This window comes from Plectropomus leopardus, chromosome 8 (genome assembly GCF_026936395.1).
Source record: "Plectropomus leopardus strain MGB_pleo_1.0 chromosome 8, ASM2693639v1, whole genome shotgun sequence".
Taxonomy (NCBI): domain Eukaryota; kingdom Metazoa; phylum Chordata; class Actinopteri; order Perciformes; family Serranidae; genus Plectropomus; species Plectropomus leopardus.
Window position 1 is genome coordinate 9,127,738 of NC_142183.1, and position 23,248 is coordinate 9,150,985.

At 38.3% G+C, this 23,248-nt stretch overlaps 3 protein-coding genes across 3 annotated transcripts; 2 read left to right on the forward strand and 1 right to left on the reverse strand.

Annotated features, from left to right (window-relative positions):
• Positions 1–5,286: 5,286 nt before the first annotated feature.
• Positions 5,287–12,453, reverse strand: LOC121947984 (alcohol dehydrogenase class-3-like). The gene is made up of 10 exons (XM_042493201.2): positions 12,362–12,453; positions 12,198–12,244; positions 11,812–11,913; positions 10,418–10,568; positions 10,233–10,320; positions 9,237–9,456; positions 8,045–8,305; positions 7,641–7,773; positions 6,993–7,131; positions 5,287–5,577 (listed from the first exon to the last, which is right to left on the reverse strand). The coding sequence occupies exons 1-10, from the start codon at positions 12,435–12,437 to the stop codon at positions 5,550–5,552; spliced, it is 1,245 nt and encodes a 414-aa protein (XP_042349135.2). The 5' UTR covers positions 12,438–12,453; the 3' UTR covers positions 5,287–5,549.
• On the forward strand, positions 12,442–15,554 carry gar1 (GAR1 homolog, ribonucleoprotein). Its single transcript, XM_042493590.2, has 7 exons — positions 12,442–12,564; positions 13,611–13,819; positions 14,170–14,324; positions 14,433–14,492; positions 14,588–14,711; positions 14,866–14,979; positions 15,068–15,554. Exons 2-7 carry the CDS (start codon positions 13,627–13,629, stop codon positions 15,076–15,078), a joined length of 657 nt encoding a protein of 218 aa, XP_042349524.1. The 5' UTR covers positions 12,442–12,564; positions 13,611–13,626; the 3' UTR covers positions 15,079–15,554.
• A 960-nt stretch (positions 15,555–16,514) lies between these two features.
• Positions 16,515–21,284, forward strand: LOC121948215 (alcohol dehydrogenase class-3). Its single transcript, XM_042493549.2, has 9 exons — positions 16,515–16,571; positions 17,034–17,135; positions 17,872–18,013; positions 18,103–18,190; positions 18,427–18,646; positions 19,230–19,490; positions 19,708–19,843; positions 20,803–20,941; positions 21,072–21,284. The coding sequence occupies exons 1-9, from the start codon at positions 16,554–16,556 to the stop codon at positions 21,094–21,096; spliced, it is 1,131 nt and encodes a 376-aa protein (XP_042349483.1). The 5' UTR covers positions 16,515–16,553; the 3' UTR covers positions 21,097–21,284.
• Positions 21,285–23,248: the final 1,964 nt, after the last annotated feature.

Consider the following 23,248-nt stretch of genomic DNA (forward strand, 5'->3'; position numbering starts at 1 on the left):
GCGCAATGAGATGAGCATGATACAGTTATTATCAGTGTTGGGGGGTTTGTACTACAAGAGTAGACTTTTGTGTTGTATGTATAGAGTGCCGACAGTATCAGATTTTTTTAAATGTAGCCTGTATATCTCCCGCTATTTGCGTTTTTTTCTCTTGCACAAGTATGGTACCTTCGTGGACTGTATTTGAAAGAGTGCACCTGTACATTATTGTAAAAGTAGGCCACTGTTGTCCTGTAAAAACAAACTTATAGATTAAGTTCTGTATTTTTCAGCCTGGACCCTTTTTCCCATCCTTTAGTGTCTGAATGACTCATGGGAACAACGATTTTGAAACTGGTGCAGTATTGAGCCAGACCTCTGCAGATGGCAAACATGCTGCAATGTAACCTCTATGTGCACCATCAGTTTATGTCAACTAAAAGCATTTTTGCCACTGACAGGCTCAGTGACAAAAAATGTTTGACAACTATCTTTTTTGTTCAACCAGAAACAGCCACGAAATCGCTGAATTCACCAGACTCTGTTTAAATAATTTTTGTATGTATAGAGCCATCATATTTTCACATCTAACTGGGTAAAGTGAGGGTTTATTTCAACCAAACCCTGGTTGGCCATGGTTGGAATAATGCAAAGATGAACCAAGATAGGTTTTCGGAGTTTTATTTTGTTTCTGTTGACTTTAATGCATATAAAATTGATATTCAATTTAAATTGAGCCTGGTGGTTTTTGTAATCCTTTCCATAATGTCGGACACTTATTATAAAAATCTGTGCCTGTCAGTGGCAAAAACAAACAATGTTAGTGGACGTAAATTTACAGTGCACAGTTCCCCTTCACATAACACTGAGCCTGTTTCAGCCCTCTTGCTCACCATTTGTCAAATTCCAAAAATTGATGTCTCCATTAGTCACTTAGACACAAAAACATGGGAAAACAGTTGAGGGGTTGTAAAAATACGGAAGTTTGTCTTTAAAGTTTTTAGTGCTTAACCATTCGAGGGCTTTTATAATGTTAAATGTGTCATCAAGCTTAGAAAACATTCCTAACTTCTAAAAATGTTAATATGTTGGAGTTGAAATAGGCTTTCACTTGAGAACAATACCCCACTGTGTCAGATTTGTTACTGCACAGTGCACTCATGCAGCGGAAAACTAGTCTCCTCTCCAAAACACTAAGCACTGTATTGTGCTGTCCTCTGGTGAAGCTGGGTATATTCCACTGACACAGAAGCTAAAGCTAACCGTGTCAGAGAAAGACTGGGGATGTCACAGGCAATGCCTGGCATTAGCCGTATAATGGCCAGGATTTGCTGATAAAGCAGGGGCCTCACATTGGCAGTCTTTAGTGACTTAAGTGGGCCGTTCTTCCATAGCCGTTGGGGCTATACAGTATATCCATCCCTCTATCTCTCTGTCTAACTGGCTGTGTCTCTTACAGACAAGCTTTCCCCTCCAGCTTACTGCTCAGAGATGTTAATACAGCCGTTTTTTGACTGATTAATATGATTTCAGCAACCATTTAGACCAACAGGTGTGCAAAAAGTGTGTGTGACAGCACAGTGATGTCATTTTACACATGTATGTGTGGTGAAGAAGACTACTGCAAAATCTAGTGGTGTAGTGTTTGTTTTTTTCACAGCAAATGTTTTAAGTTGTCATAGAAAGTATTACAAATTCAAATTTCCCAGCAGAGACAGTAGGTGGGTTTCCTTTACAGATTTGCATAAAACTTCAGCGATATTCTCGAAATGTTGATAAAACTCAATTGCGAGATGACTGCGATTTGATTGAGTGATGTTATGCGACATCTCCTCTCACGAAAAAAATTCCAAGAAGCATGACAATGGACGTTTATTGAGATAGAGCTTTATTTCTATTGCAGCCACCACATGAGCCGTCATTATTTCAAATCAAAGGCGATGTAGGCGTGTTACGCGAGCGATAATTGAAAGGCGAGCCCCTTATACGTGGGAGGGGCCATGTATGATGGATTCCTGGGAGCTGATCGTCTATGAGTTCATACAGTAATTGTGGATTCAAAACTTCAAGATGACCTGCTCAACTTTTGGAGAGTTATGCACTGCAGTAACCACTCTCTCCTATAAAAGCAAAAAAAAATGTTCCTGTTGCAGTTTTGCAAAATATAGCTTTTTCTAATCGCCTGAAATACCATCTCATGTGCATGTAAAACATTTTTTGCAATAAGTGTTAGTTTTTTTTTTAAATTGGCATGTTTCCATGAGGCGTATTTTAAATTGTAATTTTTATTTGCGCGACGAGGGTTAATGGAACCCCGCCTACTGTGACAGGTAACCAGCATGAACAATACCAGGACCTTTAAAAATACCGTTGGCACGAGTAGATGAAAGAGACAATGGGCTCCTGCGCACAGATATGCAACAGGCCCCACCACCTCTCCAACACAGCAACACTCACAGACTTTGTAGTGGTTTGCGTCTCTTTGCAGATGTTATGCATCTTTTTGTAGTTTTGTGTCTATTTGTAGTCATTTGGGTCTGTTTGAGGTAATTTTATGTTCATTCTTGGTCATTTGTGTCTCTTTGTGGTTGTTTTGCCTGTTTTTGTAGTTATTTTGTGTCTCTTTGCAGTACTTTTGCATCTCTTTGTGGTCATTTTTGTGTCTCTTCCTGGACATGTTAATATGAGGGACATTTTGCAAGTGAAGGTCTGGGTGCCTCCTCACACAGTCAACCAATTGGAGCCGAGGAGTCTCTAAAGTGGCTGTCAATCATGTCAATCACTGCTGCAAGCTAACTGTCACTAGGTAACGCTGATAAAATATGAATCTAAATTCTGTTATGCATTACCTATTTGTGGTCTGAAGTGTCAGAAACATACTTTAATGCACTGTTCATTTGTAAAATGAGAAGCTTTGCTTCAGCTGGTAGGTGGTGCTCTTTCAGCTCAACTGTTTTCAACACAGTGGCAACATCACAAATGTTCTCTTTTTCAGCCAAACAGTACACTAAAATACGTTTAGAAAAACATTTGAGGCTCTGATTGGTTGTTTTCGTTCACATGTGTAATGAAGTTCAAGTTGACAAGTTTTTTTTTTTTAAAGTTACCAACTGTAGCTATAAAACAGAAGCTATCACTAATGTTTTATCATCTGTCAAACGTCATCTGTAAAAAAAAATGAATAAAATAGAATATTAGTTGATTAATATTAATTTATCTACACAAAAGGTGCTAAGTTTACAAGAAATGAGGGTAAATTGAAACAACATCTACGTCCCTGAGACAGGAACAAACAAAAAAGAGGTTGCTCACAGTGAGACAATGATTTTGATTCTGTTGCCTGGTCAGAAATATTGACGAACATTAAACATTTTAGAGAGAAACAGAGAAACAGCCAGAATGTGAAAGTGAGCAAATTGAAAATAGATATCCTAAGTTATAAGTGGACATCAAGGATAACATATATTCTTTCTAATGCAGAGGCAACTCTTACTATACTGACTACAACTAAGTTTAGTTAGTTTTGCTTTTAATTGAACTTCAGTTATCAATCGACAATTTATTTATCTATATATTTTAGTCTCTTTCAGTTTTACTACTTCCCATATCATTTTATTAATTTTAATATATTTATTTTACTTTGTGCTGTTATCCTGTCATTTACCTCTTAATTACAGTTTGAGTATATTATACTTATTTGTCTTTTATTATTACTACAATCATTTTATCTATTTATTTGTTTGTTTAATCACTTATTTATTTTTATCTTATTATTTATTAGTATTTTCCTTCCTCTGGTGTTTCCATACTTATTGTAGCGTTTCCTCAAGTCCTGATTTAATGAGTACTCCTATTTTTAATGCTTTACTGAACCATAACTAAGATACCGAACAGAATGATAGTTTCTATTGACTATCCTTTATATATTTGACATGAATTACGAGTTAAATCAGATGATGCTCTCATAATATTGACTGTGCCATCATCTGTCTTTCACACAGGAATATAGCTTAATAAATAAGAGGAAATCTCTTGAAGGCAAGGCGGCACTTTTTGGCATTTTTTTGTGTGTTGGCATTTACCTCATCTGGCATTTCTGTTTTTTTGTCAGTTATCTCCATGAAGACTCGAGCCTGAAAGAGAAGTCTCAGTGAAGCGGTGACAGCAAGAGAAAAACCAGTGTACCTAGAAATAAAAATGTAAATACAATTTCGTATCCGTTTGCAAATGTTAGCCGAAAGTTCCAGGATATCTCCGCAGAAAAGTTACACAGGCGTATGTGAAACATGACTAGATTGAGAGTAAAGACTTTCAAAAATGTGCACTATGCTGTGGGTGTAATTCAAATGGCATGTCCTCCCTGTATTAGTTTCACGAAGCTGTGACCATACCAGAGTTCAAACACAGAGGGGGAAAAAGGTAGGAGACTTATGGTCGTCACTGTGGATAGATTTCCCATAGATGAGGCAGCATATGTCCCCAAGAAAGCCTTATAAATCTGAGAGCATGTCCAACATTTACAGCCGAGGATGCCCAGTGACATAACCACCTGTCAAAACGTGTCTTCCTCTTTCTTTTGATCTCCTCTTCTTCTCTGCATTGTTCTGCCTTTTATTTCTTTAAAACTTTCTTTACTTTGGGATTCTTTGTGAGAGGGAGTGGGAGGTGTAAGCGGTGTAATCTGTGATTGATAGCACACAGGCAGAGACCAACAAGAGGAAGAGCACCAATTTATTTTCCATTTTAAATAAAGATGGAAAAGCCGGGGGAAACTGCCAAGAGTATTCATTTGATCTGAACAGAACTTCAATAAAACAAATTCCTCCGACAGCTATTTCAGTTCTTCACCGAGAGGCATTCCCCAAACAACCTTTTGTCTTCTGTCCTGACAGCCCGCAACTGTTATTTTAGTCCTTCTCGTCCACTCCCCATTAAATCAATATATAATATTACCAAGGACGAAATTTGGTAAGCCTGACCACATGAAGCAGATACTTCCCTCCGTGGCTGATGACCGATTCAGCCATTTGTTTCCTGTGTCTTTTACCCCCGTCTTCTATACAAGGGTATTTAATTCCAACTATCGCTTCGCATTCAGATCAGGGCCAGAATCAGCGGAGCTGCCAAATGTGACAGATGCACAGAGAATTTGTCTTGGTGTCACTGCAGATGCTGTATATATTTATGAATTACATTCGGCATTATTTTTACAGAAGTGCACTAAAAATGCTGTGATGTTTCTCACTTTTGATCAAATCTGCGATTAACAAGAAAAAAAACTTTAATGTGAATAAAAATACACAGTACTTTGCAGATAAAATAGTGATTTCTTTATTAAGTAAGGCATATTCATGGACGTAAACATAGAAGCTTTTACATGATGTAAGACTGCCCTCTAGTGGCTCATGTGCGTATATGCTAAGTAAAGCATTTTTATTGGTGATATATTTGAAGGAAAAAAAGAGCATTTAGATCTTTACAAATACATTGCAGAGTTGGATAAAAGACATCTTAACAATGGCACTGAATTCTTAATCTTATAAGGTAGTCAGTGCAGCTGTAGCGTCCTCTCACCACAGACTGATTACAGTTCGGATGCTGGAAAAGAAGAAACATGATTAGGATAAGGGAAGTTACAGAGTTCCCATCAGACCTCATATAAAATAACAAGAAATGAGTTGTGAAGGTAATGGTTAAAGGGGAACTTCGTGTTATTTCTGTGGTGTAAGACAGGAACAAATCTCTCAAAAATCCAAAAACTAAGACTGTTTAAAGTCAAATTCGTGATGTCACCAAGTCTAAAGTCTGGAGCTGCTCAGTAGAAAATGAAAGATGTTATAGATGAAACAAAGAGCACCAAAGGAAATGTTCTGAAAAGGCCGAATCACAATGTTTTTTCTCAGTAACTTTGAGGCAGAAAACCCCAGCATCATGTACTTAATACGAAATGTCGCTGAGCAAATGGCACCTCAGTTTGCTGTTTTTTAGCCACCTAAAAAATAGTTTGAGTGAACTCTACATTTAGAATAATTTTACTGCTGTACCTAACTGTCAGACGGACGTCACCAATGGTTAACTGAAGCCATTACCTCAAAGCCGGCAGACTGTGAAAAAAAAGTCATTTAATTTAGCAAAACACTGGAGCTGCTGAATCAATTCGTGTGTGTGAGGTAAAAGGGTGGAAAATATTCTAAATATAGAGAATACTTAAAATTATTTCCTTTAGGCGGCTAAAGTACGTTTTGCTGCAGCTACTGTCCACAAAAGTATATTGCTGGTAGTGCAGGTAGATTTGGTTTGTCAAAGATGGTACCAGCGCAACAATTCAATTTCAGTTTAATTTTATTTGAATGTGAACTAAAAAAAAACCTTTAACGGGGGGAAATTGGTAGAAACCAAAAGAGGAGCAACTGAGGAGAGATCCCTCAGCAGCACAGAATAGATGTCAGCAGACCAATCAGCATAATAAAATTACAAATCAATAGCTAGTTGTCTTCCCTGAAGTAGCTGTTGTTAGTTTGGTGTCATAGTGATTTGGTCTCATTTGGCTATAAAAAAAGAAAACAATCATTCTGTGGGTCCACAAAATCTGGCTCCTGTTCTCCGTCCATGCTGTAGCTCCACACGTCATGCTTGATGACATCACAAGTTTCTGGCTTTGAGGGAGAGTAGCTCACGTTCACAAATATTGATTAAACTTTCCTCGGCCATGGAAACAACATATTGGAATTCGTAATTTAAGTGATGTCCCCTTTAACTCTGTGGGGACCATTTTGTGTCCCCAGATCGGAAATGAGTAACGTGACTGTGTGAACATACTGTATTTCTGCCCCTGCAATGTGAGTCACTAAATTAAAGTGTGTGTGTGTGTGTGTGTGTGTGTGTGCGCGCGCGCGTGCGTGCGTGTGCGTGTGTGCGTGCGTGTACGTGCGTGTGCGTGCGTGTGTGTCCTGGTACGAGTAGAAAATAAAAATAAAAAAAACACTGGTCGCCACAAATGAATTAGGTCTTACCTTTTCCCAGTTTTCATATATTCAAAGGCCATATTAATATCTGCCAGCGGGAGGTTGTGGGTGATAAACTCGTCCAGCTTCAGCTTTTTGTTCATGTAGTCGTCCACCAGTTTAGGGACATCGTCCACGCTCTTCCAACCTTCAGAGGAGGACAACAACACTGAGTCCTCATGAAGCACAACATGGCAGCATTAAGAAGGTTACCTTTCCTCATCATCCTATCATGTCAGTCACATTTTTTTAGCACCAAAAAGAGGAATTACTCTTATGATGTGACATGACATACATTTTTTGGTGTTCAGTGCAAGTCAGTTTGTGACGTGTTTCATGTTTGACAATCGAAAAAACAGCCGAATTTACAGGGTTTTTTATGCTTTGCAGTAATAATAATAACTTGGGTTTATATGGCACTTTTCAAAGTACCAAAGGCCGCTTTACAGAGTAAGAAAACAAAAATAAATTCATCAATTTCGTTTAATTTAATTTTTAAAAAAAAACGTCTTTACTTGAACGATGCCCTAAAATTTCAATTTCATTATCACTCTTCCTATTCCAATCTCATCCTAGTTACCATAAATTGTTGCTGAAGCATTACAGCAGGCCATTTTTACACATACAAATAGGACTAGCAACTTATTTCAAGTTCACCTCCAAAATAAGTCCCCTTCAAGGTGCGTCCCATCAGGATCTTCTCAACCACGACGTTCATCGCTTCCGTCTCCGACCAGCCGACAATGACGCAGGTGCCCCAGGCATCTGTGGTCGACTCAAGCGCGGCGCTCTAGGACGACACAAAGCATTAGTTGTCCTAATTAATGCTCCTTTTAAAACATGATTACAAACTTGCAGAATATGACCAAAGGAGAAAGTGAGAAGAAAAAAAAAACACTACAACTGCACAGTTACAAATTGCGTTAATGGAAAATGTTGTAGTTTTGCTGTATTTTGGTTTTGCGGAACTTCTTAAGAAACCACAAATTGCATTAAAGACCCACTCTGTTGTGACGCTGCACTTTGAATAATCAAATACTCATAGTTTTCTGAACACCCACCATAACAGTTGTACTTCCAACACACTCCAGAGCGTAGTCCACTCCTCCGTCCGTCATGTCCACCAGCACCTCCTGGATGGGCTTTGCGTGAGCGGTGGGGTCGACACATTCGGTGGCTCCAAACGATCGGGCTATCTCAAACTTGTCGGGGTTGACGTCGACCGCGATGATCTTACTCGCCTCAGCAATCTGGCAGCCCATGATGGCGGCCAGTCCGACAGCCCCGAGCCCAAACACGGCACACGAGCAACCTTTTTCAACCTGGATGCACATTATTTAGGAGTCAGTCAACCACCAGCTGTTTGAGAGACAACTGATGAGATCACTTCATCACGATCACTGCCAGCCTTTGTATGGGACAGTTTGCCTTCATTTTTCTCAACATATTTTTTCCCCCCGTTTTGTTTACCTTGTTTTGACCTATTTTGCTCTAATGAGATCACGTTTTTAAGCTGAATTTGGCTTTAATTCATTGTTTGTCAAGGATTTTGCAAGCCTGATTCACTATTTATATCAAAAACATAACCTGAACTTTACACTACTCACTTAGGGATGGAAATTGTATAAAAGATTTTATTGATATCGATGCCATTATCGATTATGATTATTGGTCTGATTTTTTATTGATTCCAGATGTATTTGGAAAAAAGTCAAAAGTTTTGAACCAGTTCTAAACTGGAGCCACTGCGATAGTCTGGCGAACTGTCCAGGGTGTACCCCGCCTTCCACCCGATGACAGCTGGGATTGTTTTCTTAAATTAGGTCTTTTCCACTAAACTGTCTTCACTTTTTGTTGTTTTCATCCACCTTTTATATGCACGACACTGTGGAAAAAAGTGGGCTGTGGGACTCATAAATTCTTTTTTAAACCACTAAGTGCACATCTGGCACCATGTTATCCACTTGAATAATCAAATAGTGGGGGAAATAAACAACTACAGTCCTGCAGCACACTGAGAACCTCACTGGGAAGCAGCTTCAGGAAACGTAAAATACAAATTAGAACTAAGGCGTTTTCCTTCAGATAGTGAATCCATTTTGTAATAATAAGCTCAACTGTTTAGAAACGGTCATTGTGTAAATTTATCTATGTAAATTCATTTTTTTGCATTCATCTTGTTCGAATCAGAGTTTGTAGGAATTTAGTTATGATTGTAAACTAAGTGTACACAGCTGATCTGCATCCTCTTACCTTGGCTGCATTGACAACAGCACCGTAACCGGTGGAGACACCACAACCAAGCAGACACACTTTGTCTAGCGGTGCATCACTTCTTATCTTTGCAAGTGAGGTATCGGGAACCACAGTGTACTGGGAGAAGGAACTGACGCCGAGGAACTGGTACACCTGCTGCCCCTTGCAAGATATCCTGCTTGTGCCATCAGCCAGGACACCCATTTGTGTATATGACCTAAAAAAAGGAAACAATTAATTAGTTTACCCTTATGGATTTTTTTTTTTTTGCATTTTAAACACTTATTTATTTATTTTTTTTTTATAGTTTTGACTGTGGTCATGCATATGGGATACATTTTGGCTAGATTGTGTATTTTTGTTCAGTGATAGAATTTTCATCTACAAAATACACGGTGTTACAAGTTTTTTTAATTTGTACTGTTAAGTGCAGAAAAAGTGCCACTGACACACATTCACACTACAAATTTTGATTCCACGGCCATCAAAGCATAAAACATGCAGTGTTTCCTATTTTACACCTGATGACATCTTTTTTACCATATTTGGCATATGGAGAAAATACATACTATTTCAACTACATGCACTGTGACAGTCAGTGTTGCTGCAAATCATTGACGTATCCCAGGCTGTGATAGTTAAAAAAAGATCTACTTAGCATATAATATATTGAAAATATTCATTTTTTTAAAAAAAATCTAAATGCACTGTGGCATCATGACAAAAACCTGGCATTTAAAGGGTTAAAATTCTGAAAATTGATGAATATGTCATATTTATGATTAGGAGCGATGCTGGTAAAAAAAAAAAAAAATCAACTCGATAAAACTAGAAAATAATATTAATGTACAATATTTTTTACAACTTGATTTTGAAAAGCGCATTTTGCACACAGAGTGATACAAGTGTGAGTCATATTAAGGCGGGCCCTAAGGATTAAAGCCATGATAGCAACAGTGGTTCGTGTGTGTGTAAACATGATAGGGACATCACCAGTTCTTCCTGCAGTGATTGGTTTTGGGACTCTGACATCGTTCGCATTTCTTACACTGTGGCAGAAAAAGAGGAATTACACTGTCGCCTGCGGAAGAAAAGAAAATACAGTTAAACTACTTCAGCCAGGGTTACATGTCATGTCATGTCATGTCAGCTTGTTAGTTGTGAGCGCTGTCATTTACCCGGTGAGAAGTTGGTGACTTGAGGACCAACACTCTCCACTATCCCTGCTGCTTCATGGCCGAGAACTAACGGGAAAGGTCTAAACTTCATCCCTTTTCCAGCCTCATTCAGGTACTCCAAATCTGTGTGGCATACACCTGTGGCAACAATCTGTACAGACAGGTTGGGTGATGTTCATGTGGCAGTTTTAGGATCAGCTGGTGTGTAATTTTCATATCAACAAGATGCAAAGTGAGACGGAGGAAGTTGAAAGTAGACATTTCCTGTCAGCAGTTGCTGCCTGTGTGATCAAAGTGAAAACTAGAAGTGACATCCGCATGACTTTTTGTTTTCAACCAGAGGACGGGTTGGTTTGTGACTTTGTTTTTTTAGTTGTTTTTTTTGTGCCCCTCCTAAAGCCACAGATGTTTTTCTCTTGAGCCTCTCTGAGTAACTTGGGAAAAATGGATGACACTCCCTACAACATAAATGATTTATTGGATGATGTCTGAAGATAAAAAGTTGAAGAAATCCTGGTGTTTAAAAAATCCTTTGTGTTCCTCTCTTGTTGTGCTGTTCTGGTTGTGTATTGCAAAAGGTTTATTTTAGGCCAAATTTGACATGAGATGTAGAATACATTGATTTTGGTGAGAAATCACTCTTTTAAGCTCATATTTTGTTATGTTTTATTCTGACAATCTTTGGTTGCCCGTGATGTGTCCAAGGACCGTCGTAAATATGAAAATCTGACGATAATTTCTGTTTTTACAGTGTCCATCTGTTAAAAGTGGTGTAATTTTGGCAATTATTGAAGAAAAAAAACCCAACAATATTGCTAAACAAGTTATCATGGTAAATATTGTACCGATTTTTTCCACCACTCTTAGTTTGAAAGGCATGTTTTCTTGAAAAATCTCCAAAATCACACCATTTATCATGGCCAGAAACTGTGAAATATGTGTATTTATGGTGGAGGGAGGGTCATACATTTCCCCTCAGTCACTCAGGGAGGCTCAAAGAAAAAACATTTTAGCTTTGGGTAGTGACAGGATTATTAAATTTTTTTTTTTTAATTTAAAAAAAGTAACACAGCTGCCTTAGTAAATTTAATTTTGCTTTAAATTAGCACCAACTAGAAATAATCATTACTGACATGTTTTCTTTAAAAATCGGTGGTAAAATAACTACAAAATGCAGCCATTTTAAGCCAAATTAAAAAAACAAAAGTCTCTCCGCAGTGCTTAAAATATTATTTGACATGCTTCCCCTTTTTGCAGCACCCACTCCCCTCTTATAAATAACTAACGGTCCCTTAGCGCTGGAAACGTCTGACGCTGAGTCAGTGCCCACATTTCCAACCAAAGCTGGAAGTATGTACTGGCATCACAAACCAAACTTGTGGTGAGCAGCTGACCTTGATGCGGACTTCGTGCTCTTTCGGCGGAGCCACCTCCACATCCTCGATGGACAGAGGCTTCCCGGGCTCCCACGCAACAGCTGCTTTACATCTGATGACCTGAAAGAGACAGTAAATGCATGTGTTTATTGCTTGCTTGCAGTGTATTTGAACAGGACTCACGAAGAGCCACTGTGAGAGTTTTGGGTGTGGCGGCTATTTTATGATAACACAGATCATCCTGTTTGCGCGTGGGGCACAAAATGGGTTGAATATCACACTCAACTAGTTCTGCCAGTATAGACAATGGATGTATTATAAGAAAGTCGGTAACGACACACAAGCAATACACTTTATACTATTTTTAATTCAAAATGTATCAGAAACAAAGTTATTTCTCTTACCTGACCCGCTGTTGACATTGTTGAGCAACCTTTAATCATTATATTCCCTGCATTTAAAGATAATTATCACATTATGGAATATTCACGCATGCGTACATCACCAAGTCCCATAGAAATAACATGTATTATTATGTTAACACAAAAGTGTTAACAGTGTGTCCTACCTTTGTCTCGATGTGTCAGACAGCTGACCGTCTGCTGCTTTAAATATGTATGCGCGAGGGCGGTGAGTGGCATCATATATCGTGTTTGTGACTTTACGACACTTTATGACATTAGGGAATGCCTTTACGGCAGTCCTTAGCAACACGTGTTGACATCGCATGGAAGTCTCGGAGTAAATATCCGCTGTTAGCCGATCAACTTTGTGAGTAATGCGCTTTAACTGTGTGGTTATAGTGTTGTAGACGTTGGCAGAAGTGTGTATGTTGATGTGGATATCTAACGTGTTGTTTTTTGGTGGGAAATGCGGCTGAATTTTGTAGTTTTAAATGATTGAGTTGAGCTAGCATGCTAGCTAGCAGTTGTGTGGTGCTGCTGAGTCCACGATGTTAGCAAAAGTTAAATGCAGCAAATTCACTCCACAGTAAGCTGAATTTTACCAACCTGCTGATGCCTCTGCAATCAGCCAGTTTAACTTTATTTTAGCAGTGTTATAAAGATCGTACTTATTTCTCAGTAGTCTCTTTTCTAAAATACAAACAGATCATGCAGGAAATATGTAATCAGTATGAAAACGCAAATATTTCTGAATAAAACAACTTCAAAAGGCTAAAGTTGATAGCGTTTGTTTCCACTTAGCTTGTTCGTAAACTTTCTTGGACAGACATTATGAGATCGACAATATTAATCTTTTAGTGTGTTTACACCAGGTTACATTCAAGACATGCCCAAAGCTCAGTATTGATTTTTTTGAAGCTATCTGTTGTTATGGTTGTATGATTCCATATTTTCACACATGATATTGACTTTCAGTCCCAATAAGCCATTTTTTGGTGATTTTTGCATTGTTGATGTTCATATTATTTGTTTGTATCTTAATAAAGACACTGAGAAGTAGGTTTTATATATATATTGACACACAGTACTTTATAACTTCCGGCGTCCCAACTTAATTCCCTCTTTACCCAGTTTAAGCCCTTATTATACCCATTGTGTATTTTTCTTAGTTTTTACTCTGCTTGTTTATGTTTTTTTCCCCGCTTTGTGACTTTTTTGTTTCTCTCTTTTACAACTTCTGGAGTTGTCATATTAGTTATTGTGAAAGAAAAATACTGAGATACGCACATCATTTTGTACTTGTCCTGTCTTATGAATAAAAGTAGTTTGGGGAAAAAATTACCAAATGGGAGTTATTGTTTTGTTGTGTTTTGTTTGATTTCTTCTGACTTGTCTTCTCTCTTTTTATTTCAGAGAAATTTGAAGAAAAATGTCTTTCAGAGGAGGAGGTGGACGAGGAGGGAGAGGAGGTGGAGGCGGAGGATTTAACCGAGGTGGAGGAGGCAGAGGAGGCGGATTTGGAGGAGGCAGAGGAGGCGGCAGAGGTGGTGGATTTGGACGTGGTGGCGGCAGAGGTGGTTTTAATAGACAACAAGACTACGGTCCTCCAGAGTATGTCGTCGGTAAGATCTTAAATAGATCTTTTATCTCTCCCACTCTGACATTGCATTTTTTATTTTTATTATTAAAAAAAGTAGTGAAGAGTGGGTTTAAAGCTTGACACAAAAATGCTCCTTTCATGTTTTGTTGTTTCCTTTTTCAGTGCTTCAAAAATCCCTGTTTAAATGTCCCAATGACATGAACTTTGGGTTATTTCCTTGAGCAGAGCCTGCTTATATGCACACTCACAAATATCGTGTGTAAAGGGCTCATGAAGTCGAACAAAAGGCTGGATTTGGAGCCGGGCCATTGCAGTAATGGTGGAACACTTTATACCCAACAAGCTTGTCGTTTTTTTGTGTCCACTCTGCAGCTCTGGGGGAGTTCATGCATCCATGTGAGGATGACATTGTGTGCAAGTGTACAACAGAGGAAAACAAAGTTCCTTACTTCAACGCTCCGGTGTACTTGGAAAACAAGGAGCAGATCGGGAAGGTGGACGAGATATTCGGCCAGCTCCGGGACTTTGTATCCTTTCTGTTATCTTTCTTTCAGTCTCCGGACCTCTCTGGGAAGACAAAAGTGAAATATTGTTGCTGCTCAAAATCCAGTTAATTCCTTAACATATCCTTGCAGTATTTTTCAGTCAAGCTTTCTGAAAACATGAAGGCGTCCTCATTTAAGAAAATGCAGAAGGTATAAAGTGATTTTTAAATGTGTATTTGCACACTGAAAAGCATTTCACTTTCTCTGCATATTCCACTGTTTGTAATTTGCACTGTCTGGTTTAGTTTTACATAGATCCAATGAAGCTCCTCCCGCTGCAGAGATTCCTGCCCAGGCCGCCAGGAGAGAAAGGCCCACCCAGAGGAGGCAGAGGCGGCCGAGGTGGAGGAAGAGGAGGTGGTCGTGGAGGTGAGGCATTCAAAATTTGTCCCATTTAAATGAGATTTCTTGTTTACGAATGCACAGCTCATCAAAGGTAACACAACCAGAGTTTTTTCCCCTCTTGGGCACTTTATACTGATATTATTTGTCAGTGGTTTGATTAATAATGTTGTTGTTTCAGGTGGCGGTTTTAGAGGTGGCCGCGGTGGAGGCGGCCGCGGTGGAGGGTTCGGAGGTGGACGAGGTGGAGGAGGTTTCAGAGGAAGAGGAGGTGGAGGAGGACGTGGATTCAGAGGTTTGCCCTTTTTCAGTGTTTGAAATTTTTCAAATTGTACATGTTTGATGTGAAGGGTTAAGTTTTTATTTTTGCTGTTCTCTTGCAGGTGGGAGATGATCTGACAGTGATGGTCTGGTGTGACGGTCTCATCACTGTCTTATGCTACACAAGCAGAAAGGCTGTGCCGGTGTCTGGCCTGATGGACTCAGAATATGGACATTGCCTCTATTTGTAGAGCTTGAATGGATTTTCCCTCCTTGTTTTGTTTTTGTACCATTTTTGGAAATGTGATGGATGATTTTTATTGAAAAGGTTCACATGTATGCTTGTGTGTAACACGATGGGGACCTTTCAGCCTGTTAGGAAGTTATTGGGTCCATTTGTGATGCCACGACAGAACTTTGTATTTTGATTAAGTTTTCAAAAGATACATTCAAACTCCATGTTTTATTTTCTGTCGATAGGAGGAAATGTGTGAGAAAACTTTATATGCTGGTAGTTGAAAATATTTTTAATACCCATAATTTGCAAAATCTTAAACTCAAATGTTGTCACATTCTTGTTTAAGGCCTTGATTAAAAGGTGCTTTGTAATTGTGTCTTTTTTTAAATTCTCTGGTCTTAGTAATAAAATCTTAAGAGTGGAGAACAGAAACAAAAACCAGGTTCAAGTTTCTAAATGTAGCCTGAGAATATGCTTAAGTCCCCCTTAAATTTAAAAAAAGGCGATTTTCTTATTGTGGATTCATTTTGAGATTTGGCCATTACCAAGGTTTCACATCAATCTGCCAACAATTGGAAACTTGTAACCTACAGTGCACATGCGCATACTGGTGGATTTTTTTGTGTGATGTACAAACCATGATGTAGTAGTTAAACCTTTCACAGCGAAAGTATATGCACATTGATGGATTCTGGAAATTTAATTGAGGGAGAAGGAGTAGATATTATTTTAGAAATTAAAATAAACAAATTGGGGGATTTAAAAAATATATACAGTAATGCAGTTTTGTCATTGGGATATTAAAGTATTTGTAATTAAGCTAATTTGACTTCCCTGTATCCAAATGAATAGCCTGAACATTAATATTCAGAAATTAAGACCAATAATAGATTTTGTGATGTTTAAATTGTACCTTTTTTCCTTTCTTTGTTTCCAAAGCAGTTTTCTGAAACTCTATTCCCAAGTCTAAGAATGAGGTTAATAGTTGGCAATATGTTCTAAAGGGGAGAATTTTGCAACATATTTTCAAAGTGTTTTATAAAAATCCTGCCCCTGAGCTGGGCTTTCGTAAAACACAATAGATTGTTATTATCATTATTATTATTATTTTATTTTTTTACTGTGCACACAGTCATTTACATAATAGAAATACAGATACAAAAAATAACAACATTCACTCTTTAAAATGCCAGAGTTTGTATTATATCTTAATCAAGAGTATCTTTGTTTATGGATAAATGGAGAATGAATGAAATTGATAATCGCCTGTGTCATGCTTACGTCGCGGGTCCTCGTTTCTGATTGGCCCGGACGTAAACTCCTTTACGGCCGCGCGCCCAGCTCCTCCCTCTCGTGTTCAAGAAACGAACATGGAGACAGCTGGGAAAGTAAGTACTTTCCCACAAATTGCACGATAAACAATTTTAAATGCGCCATCTGCTCATGTGCGTGTCGTGATGGTTAAATTAATTTTACTTGTAGCACATAGAGGCTCGGTTTCCTCTGTTCGCGTGCATATATTCGTGTCCGTTGAATGAAAACGCGAAAACGCCGTTTAGAGAAGAAGAAGTAGCGACGTCTCACTTCTTGGTGTCAGAAATCAGAATTAACTGATAAAGTTATGAGGTTAAAATGTGTTGAAGGGAAACGTTATTGCAGCAGATAACTACTAAAGGGGTCTGTGGTTTTGCATAAGCCTGCACACAGCTCAGAGGCAAAGTACACTGCAGCTAGCTCCACCTGTCACACACACACACACACACACACGCTGTAAAGCCTCAGTTCATGCTCACAGTTACTCAACTATTTGTTTTGTAAAAGAAAAAAAAAAAGGACTACTTTTCCTTCAGGTCATCAAGTGCAAGGCAGCTGTTGCCTGGGAACCTGGCAAGCCCCTCTCCATTGAGGAGGTGGAGGTCGCTCCACCCAAGGCCCATGAAGTTCGTATCAAGGTAAACCACACCGCTGACATGAATACAGCTGACTCTGTTCCAACTTTTGTATTATTTCTAGAGACCGGTCTTGCAGCATGAGAGGCAGGAAAATAACTCCACCCCAGAAGAATCACTAAACTATGACAGATGTGCATGATTTTGAAGATTCATAACTGAGGAATGCCGGATGAGTATAGTCCAGATCTTTTTAAGTGGAGTCATGTGAGGTGCTCATTTGATGAGGTGCATGAGAGGGAGCAAAAGTAAATACTGAGGTCCTGTTAGAAGCAGCAATGAAACTGGACATTAGAATCTAAAACAGTGGAAGCAACAAATGAATACAGTGAAATAAAAACAAAATCTAAGCCTAAGCACAAACAATACAAATAAATGGTATATAAAATAAAAGTATTATTGCACATATCTATAGTCAATGTGTGTGCTTTATATTTCAAACTAATGTTTTTCTTTCAGTAGCTCAAATAAGTTTTTGCTGAGCCCTGCTCAGCAGTATATTGTGTAGCTTTGCAGTACTCCTGGCTGCTTCTCCAAATCGAGGGCGAGTGATGTCTCCTAATACATTGACAGTTGCTCAGCACCTCAAACAGCCTCACTTCATAAGATCTGAACTCCCTTTAACTCAGACATTAGATAATGAAGGTAAAGCTAATATCAGGCCTAATGTTTAAAATATCCCACTGCTGCATCGAGCAGCTGTTCTGACGCAAACTCTAAACGACACTGTGCCTCTCAGATCTTTGCCACAGGCGTGTGTCACACAGACGCGTACACTCTGAGTGGCAGTGACCCCGAAGGACTTTTCCCTGTCATCTTGGGTCACGAGGGCGCCGGAACGGTTGAGAGCGTTGGTGAGGGTGTCACCAAATTCAAGCCAGGTATGGAGCTGTCAGACAAAATGTTGAAATTTGCTCCACTTGCATGATTTCGAACTATGCACAATTTTTTTTTTTTGTTTTTTACGAAGGTGATACCGTTGTCCCACTGTACGTGCCACAATGTGGTGAATGCAAATTCTGCAAAAACCCCAAGACCAACCTTTGCCAGAAAATTAGGTAAAGCCAACTTCTTTTTGTAACCTTGACTTGGTGGGGACCGTCTATTTTTATCAGTAAAACTGACATTTAAAAAACGTATTTCTTTGTGGCAGAATAGTTGAACTCACAGCCTCAGGTGCACCACCTCAGGGCAACCAAATCAAAGCAGTCATCATTAGTTTGAGCCTCAGTCTGCCCTGCGCTGAAACACAGAGCCGCTGAAATCCTCTCTTCACTGTGCTTCCACTCTGCAGAGTTACCCAGGGCCAGGGTCTGCTCCCTGACAAGACCTCCCGCTTCACTTGCAAGGGAAAGCAAGTGTTTCACTTCATGGGGACCAGCACCTTCTCGGATTACACCGTGGTGGCCGACATCTCTCTGGCCAAGGTGAACGACAAGGCTCCGCTGGATAAAGTGTGCCTTCTTGGATGTGGCATTTCTACTGGATACGGTGCAGCTCTCAACACTGCCAAGGTGGGCGTCACGTGCAGCGTTAAAGTGTAATAGTGCCGCCTTACAAGAGAAAGAAGAATTTGTACATTAATTTATTTCTAAAGTGACATAACTGTCGTCACATTTTATTTTCAAGGCTTATTATACAGAACAAGTTTGTTGCCCAAAGGATACAATGAAGAGAGACTCTAAAATGGGTCAGCCTCATTAATTATGCAGATTTAATGTGAAAAGGAATAGTGTCACAAGGTCTGCTTCCATGTTGTTGTCGTCCACAAAATGCTGTTTTCGACATGCTTACCGTTTTTTAAAAAAAAACATTGTTTACTGTCTTAACAGAAAGCATGACATGCAGAGGTATGCTGGGTATTTCAGAGATTTTGTCACCTTGTTTATCCCTAGTACTTGCAAACGTTAAAAATAAAAATTGCAATATGGCGTTATATGAAAGGCCAGAAAATCCAGCTCTGATATTTCTGTAATTAAACGTGAGGAGGCTACATTAGCCAAAATAAAGTTCTGCATACAATCGGTTTGTTTGTATGCAAACTGTTTCAGTAACACTTGAATTCTCACATTGTTATTCCTCCTAATGCACGCTCAGGTCGAGCCCGGGTCCACATGCGCTGTGTTTGGCCTCGGAGCTGTCGGCTTGGCTGTTATTATGGGCTGCAAGGTTGCCGGGGCGACCAGGATCATCGGTGTGGACATCAATGCTGCAAAGTTTGAGAAAGCCAAGGAGTTTGGCGCCACTGAGTTTGTGAACCCCAAGGACCACAGCAGGCCCATCCAGGAGGTCCTGGTGGAGATGACTGACGGCGGTGTGGACTATTCTTTTGAGTGCATCGGAAATGTGCAGATCATGGTGAGACACACCGTACTGTGGAAACAAAAACAAGTTGGACATCATATAGAAATCCCAGTAAGCAGCATATTAAGCATTAGATCAACTGTGTTCATTTGTCATCCAGATTGGTTGGTAGATAAACATAAAGTTCAGTGTACTCAACAGTGCAAGCAGCATATAACACACTTTTCATAAGTTTGCAATTCTTTTAAAAAACACTATTTTCATATTTCAGAGAGCTGCTCTGGAGGCGTGCCATAAAGGATGGGGTGAAAGTGTCATCATCGGCGTAGCCGGAGCTGGACAGGAGATCTCGACCAGACCCTTCCAGCTGGTGACAGGCCGAGTGTGGAGGGGCACAGCCTTTGGAGGTGACTGACTGTGTTAGATAATTACTTACAATCAGTTTAATGTGATCTGGCTGCACATCCAGCTGTCTGTGAGTTCAAAGCCTTTTGCATATTATTTATGGGTAATTAGGATTTTTTCAGGCAAAAGTTGACTCAGGCTTAATTTTAAATTTTGAAAGACCAAAAATGACTAAAGTGTTGATAAATAAATATATAAATGCAAAAATTAATACATAAATAAACAATTATGGAAATGAAAAATAAATGAATAAATAGATACAGGAATCATTAAGATAAATTCTGAAATGAATAAACATATCTCTACATAAATAGAAGATCAAATATGAAACTAAATGTATAAATAAATACGGGAATAAACAAATTAATGTAGAATTAAATGCATGAATCAATAGAAATACAGAAATAAATGAACAGAAGAATAAATGCTGAAATAAATTAATCAATAAATGATCTAAATAATGATATTATTTATTGATAATGATAAGAGATGATAAATGAAACAATGTTTTGAATTTATTTTTTTGTTCTCCTATATTTATTTATTTATGTATTTTTGTATGTTTATGAGTGAGAAAGTCCCTTGTGCATTTTTTCTGAATTTATTTCAGCATATATGTAATATTTAATATATTTAATAATATATTTAAGTATTTTTTTTCCTCAATTTTAAACTGGAGCTAACCTTTTGATAATTCGACTCAAAGATCATTTTCTTGGACTCTTTTTTTTTTTCTTTTGGTTTTTTTTTTCAATTCAGCATTTAAGCTACAATTGTTAATACTTATTTCAGATATTTATTTTTTCTACCAAACAAAGCTTGAGCAGCCATTTATACATGTTTTTAGTTGGGAAAAAGGTACCTTGCCCGAGGCCTTCTGGTGATACATTAGTTCTATTTCATTAAGTTTTGGTCAAATGAAAATTGCGGTAATAAAAGAGGTTTTGAAATTCACCCCCAGGGTGGAAGAGTGTGGAGAGCGTTCCTAAACTGGTGGAAGACTACATGAATAAGAAGCTGAAGGTGGATGAGTTTGTGACTCACACGCTGCCCTTTGAGAAGATCAACGAGGGATTCGACCTCATGCACGCTGGAAAGAGGTGAGAATATTTCATTTATGCAGTCGGTGCATTGCCACATCTGCTCTAGTTTTCTTAGTTTGTAAAGCCCTTTCACTTTTTTGTTTTCTTTTGTTTTGTTGACTCTTAATTTTTATTTTTTTCGTTGCAGTATCCGCACAGTGCTGACCTTCTGAAGTGCCTAAAACAAAGACATCCTTCACATCCGGCCTCTCAAACAATCTCCTTCCATAGTTGCAGCACTTAATGTTTTCACTCTGCACTTGTTTGTATGACAGAAGTTTCAGTATTAGAACATCATTTTTTATTAACAGCAGAGCACAGTTCAAACTAGAGAGTGTCATTAAAACGTTTTGAAAATTAATTTATTCTCTGCTTTTTCTTTTGCTGCTCTTTCACAGAAGTATGTGATGATTTCAAATGTTATCATAAAGGCATTTGGCTGCTGCTCTTGTTAGCTAAACTCTATAAACAGATATCTGCATATGTATTCTGATGATATATTGTTGAGAGACCAGTAGCTGATGGGTTCTGAGACTGATTATTATAATAGTGAGTCTTTTTCAGCCCCATTTAGTCACTCCTATAAGAGTTCATAGCATGAAAACAGCAGTTAATCACAATATTTAACAATTACAGTACCACATTCATACTGAGTACTCATATTATGTAACACAATTTACACAGAAAACATGCGTCAGACACTTCATTGTATATCACAATAAAATGTACACATTTCCATAAAGCAATATTTTTAAAAAAAATCTTGCTAAAATATCTAAAAAAAAACAACCTAAATATGGTTGAAATTGTACTCACACTGACTTTTGGTTAAGGTCATCACATTCTCTGAGAGCATTGCTCTGATAGACTGATAGAATCACAAGTAAAAGATAATATTAATTACACAACACGAAATATCTGCTGTTTGTGTGTTAATCTTGTAATGTTTTATTACCCACAGGAACACAGTTTGCCAGAGCACATTTCCACTAAGCCTGCACAGTGCACAATATATGTATAATATTTATTGTCACAGTATACTAAGCCTGCAACACTGCAACAGGGGTGGTAAACAGACTGAGAACGACCTTGAGTTTACTGCATGTTTTTGCAATATCACCCCAAAGTGCAGTACAGAAATCACCAAGCAAATGTTTGCAAATATTTCTTTACGTTGCCTGCACTTTTAACCCCAGCACATGTATATAAAACTGTATGTGTAATCCTAGACAATCAGTTACACAAAATATGAATATATTTTACCCAAATATACTAACACAGGATGTGCTGCATGTGATGGAGTTTTTAATCATTGTCTCACTTTTTTGCCTTTAGGTTTTACCATTTCAAAAAGTGACTTTAGCTGTTTGAGGGGATGTTTCAAGTCTACTAAGATGACCTCAGACTAATTTTAATCAGTTTGTTTTTATTTCATGTTTACTCAACGGTGGTAAATAAAAGATGATAAATAAACCTGATCTCAGGAATCAAAAGGAATTATAAGAAATATAGAAATGTGATGTTTGCAAGACAAAAAATGTGCATTGTGCCTCAAGATATCACACAATATATACATATAAATAAAATAAATAAGATATGTTGTTCAAAAAAGATGTGTACAAATACGTGCATTGTACTGCAATTTCCTGACATCACTGGCCACCCAGACAGCATGCAACACACTGAAATTTGTGTTGACAGTTACACACTGACAATAAGCCATCAGCAATACTGCTAAAAGACTGAAATTATTCAGTTTCACAAGTGGTTCCCAACTGGTGGGTTGCGGTCCAATAGTGGGTCACAGATCCATTCTGAATGGACTCTAAGTGACCAGAAAACTAAAAACACTAAATTAGACCCATACCTCTATCGTCAAACTGGTTTAGGAAACTCCTGCCTGACCACATCATACTGAAAATACTGTAGATGTGTTAATTCAGTGGGACATATGTACGTGTGTTTATATGGATGTGTGTGTGTGTGTGTGTGTGTATGTCTAAGTCTATGTGTGTAAATATGCAAGTGTATGTATATACGTTTGAAATAAAGTTCACAAGTTAATTAACAGATTAGCCAAGAAGGGGTAGGAAATAATGTTAATACATCCTCCTACTCCTACACATAAGATTTAATTTCTTGTTATCATCCTTTTTTGTTATTGCCATTTTGTTTATTCTTTTTTAAAAAAAATCATTTTCTGCTTGTTCGTTTTACATGTTCAAAATAAATATGTATCTAAATGTAAATCTAAAAAATGCCCTGTTTTATTGCTCTGTATGCCACACTTGAAAATCTGGGAAGGTAGCCTCAAATGTGCTATAC